Source organism: Eimeria necatrix, genomic scaffold (genome assembly GCF_000499385.1).
Source record: "Eimeria necatrix Houghton genomic scaffold, Enh_scaff23, whole genome shotgun sequence".
In the NCBI taxonomy this organism is placed as follows: domain Eukaryota; phylum Apicomplexa; class Conoidasida; order Eucoccidiorida; family Eimeriidae; genus Eimeria; species Eimeria necatrix.
Window position 1 is genome coordinate 1 of NW_013655180.1, and position 2,500 is coordinate 2,500.

Below are 2,500 nucleotides of genomic sequence, written 5' to 3' on the forward strand. Positions count from 1 at the left end.
GGTCCCGGGGGCCCCCCCCCCAGCAGCAGCAGCAGCAGCAGCAGCAGCAGCAGCAGCAGCGCCGTTCGACCTGCTAGGGTTTGTGGCTTGCTACGTGCCGCTGGTCATTGCGCGGCTGCTGGCCCCGCTGCTGCAGCAGCAGCCGCAAGACAGACCTGCAGCAAAAGATGTTTTGTCTTTGGACTTCTTTTTATCTCCGCCTCCGCCGGAGTCCATTTTGCCCTTTTATGCCAAAGCTTTGAAGGGCCGGGGGGGCCCCCAGGGGCCCCCGGGGCCCCCCCCCGAGCCGGGCACTGCGTCCCCCTTCAAACCCGTACACCGTACACCCTAAACCCTAAACCCTAAACCCTAAACCCTAAACCCTAGCTGCTCGGCCGCGCCCCGCGGCGCCGCGGGCCCGCGGCTGCAAGGCAGCAGCGCGCACGCCGAGCTCGCGGCTTGCGGCTGCGGCCGCGCGCTCCGGGTTTAGGGTTTAGGGTTTAGGGTTTAGGGTTTAGGGTTTAGGGTTTAGGGTTTGCGACGCAGGTGCTGCACCTGCTGCGCGAGTCCCCCTTCGGCACTGAAGCTGTCCAGACAGTCGCGCTGCTGCTGCGGCAGTCCGTAGCAGCAGAAAGGCTTTTGAGTTTCTTTTCTTTCGAAGCCAAGAAGCTCGCCCTCGTAAACCCTAAACCCTAAACCCTAAACCCTAAACCCTAAACCCTAGCCCGCGGCCTCTGCGCCAGCCCTGCTCAGTGCGCCATGCCGAAGCCGCCTTTAAACGCGCCGGTGAAGGGTTTTCTTCAGCCCTGGGCCAAACCCTAAACCCTAAACCCTAAACCCTAAATTCTAGACCCTCACTGAACCTGCAGCCCAGCAGCCCTCACTCTGCGTTGCAGCGCAGCTGCAGCAGCAGCAGCTGCTGCTGCTGCTGCAGCCTCAGCAGCTGCAGCAGCTGCAGCAGCAACAGCAGCACGAACAGCAGCAGCAGCAGCAGCTGCTGCTGCTGCTGCAGCCTCAGCAGCTGCAGCTGCTGCAGCAGCAGCAGCAGCAGCAGCAGCAGCAGCAGCAGGTTGGTTGCGTGTGTCCTCAGCCAGGAGGCCAGCAGGCGCTGCAGCTGCGGCAGTGTCTGCTGGATTTGCTGCTGCAGCAAACGCAGCAGCTGCTGCAGCAGCGGGGGGCCCCCCTGCGGGCCTTTCCCGCGCTGCTGCCGCTGGACCCGCAGCAGCCGAGGCCCCTGCGTTGGCTGCAGAACTGTCTGCGGCTGCAGCAGCAGCTGCTGCTGCTGCGCTTCCGCAGCGCCTCCTACAGAGGTCCCTAAACCCTAAACCCTAAACCCTAAACCCTAAACCCTTTTTCTCGGGCTGCCGACGCACCGCCAGCCGTTTGCTGCGGCTCGTGAACGCGAGGGTTTGGAGCGCCGCTAGATCGAGGAGCTAGGGTTTAGGGTTTAGGGTTTAGGGTTTAGGGTTTAGGGTTTGTGTGTGATTTGCTGCCAGGTGGTGGCGCTCGGGAGGGACCTGCTGCTGCTGCTGCTGCTGCTGCTGCTGCTGCTGGCAGCTCGCTGTCTCCTTTGCCGCGCGTGTCTGCTGCTGCTTTGGCTGCTCTTAACCAGTCAGTGGGTTTATTCAGGCCGATAGAGGTGCCCTTGCTGCGCCCTGCTGCTGCTGCTGCTGCTGCTGGCAATCCACGCAGCAGCAGCAGCAGCAGCAGCAGCGGCAGCAGCAGCAGCAGCAGCAAGGGGGGAAAGGCGCAGCCGCCGCAGGGCCTGCTGGAGCTGTTCGTGCCCTTCAACTGTCTGTCTCTTTACGCGGGGCTGGCCATAAGTGATTTGCATGCAGCAGCAGCTGCTGCTGCTTCGGACGCTGCAGCAGATGCAGCAGCAGCAGCAGCAACAGCAGCAGCAGCAGCTGCTGCTGCCGAAAACGAAGCAGAGCCCCTCGCAGCGTCCTCACAGGACTCGCCTGCTACTGAGTCGCCCGAGATCGGCAGCAGCAGCAGCAGCAGCAGCAGCAGCAGCAGCAGCAGCAGCCGCAGCAGCAAGAAGCACAGCGGTTCACCGGGCGCTTCGTCGACGAGTGGCTCGGCGGCGGACGCCGCAGCAGCAGCAGCAGCTGCTGCTGCAGCAGAAGCAGCAGCAGCAGCAGCAGCAGCAGCAGCAAACAAGGAGAAGGAGAGGGGCTTGTGTCTGCCGGGTTCCGTGTACGGCGTGCTGGGAGCAGCAGCAACGCCGATGCTGCTGCCGTTCGCGCTGCTGCCAGCAGCAGCAGCAGCAGCAGCAGCAGCAGCAGCAAACCACCCGCTCAGCAGCAGAACTCCCCTCAACAAAGCCTGCTACACTGGCTGCGCCTTCCGCTGCTGCCGCATGCAGCCGCTGCTGCTGCAGCCAGACCCCACAGTTTGCTGCTGCTACCAGCTGCTGCTGCACCGGCCCTCCTTGGAGGCCTGGGGGGCTTCTATGGAGCTTCCTGCTGCTGCTGTTGCTGCTTACTTCGAAGCAGATGCTGTTGCTGCTGCAGCAGAC

At 63.6% G+C, this 2,500-nt stretch overlaps 1 protein-coding gene across 1 annotated transcript in view; it reads left to right on the top strand.

The window, feature by feature from the left end:
• The window catches only part of ENH_00032580 (Wee kinase, putative), a gene marked incomplete at both ends in the record, with an annotated part of 5,053 nt that continues 2,553 nt past the window's right edge, over positions 1–2,500 (top strand). Inside the window, 4 exons of the mRNA XM_013584900.1 lie at positions 1–313; positions 526–657; positions 881–1,289; positions 1,476–2,500. The exon at positions 1,476–2,500 is cut by the window's right edge and continues 114 nt beyond it. Coding sequence (XP_013440354.1) covers positions 1–313; positions 526–657; positions 881–1,289; positions 1,476–2,500 — 1,879 coding nt within the window. The remainder of the gene's footprint in view (positions 314–525; positions 658–880; positions 1,290–1,475) is intronic.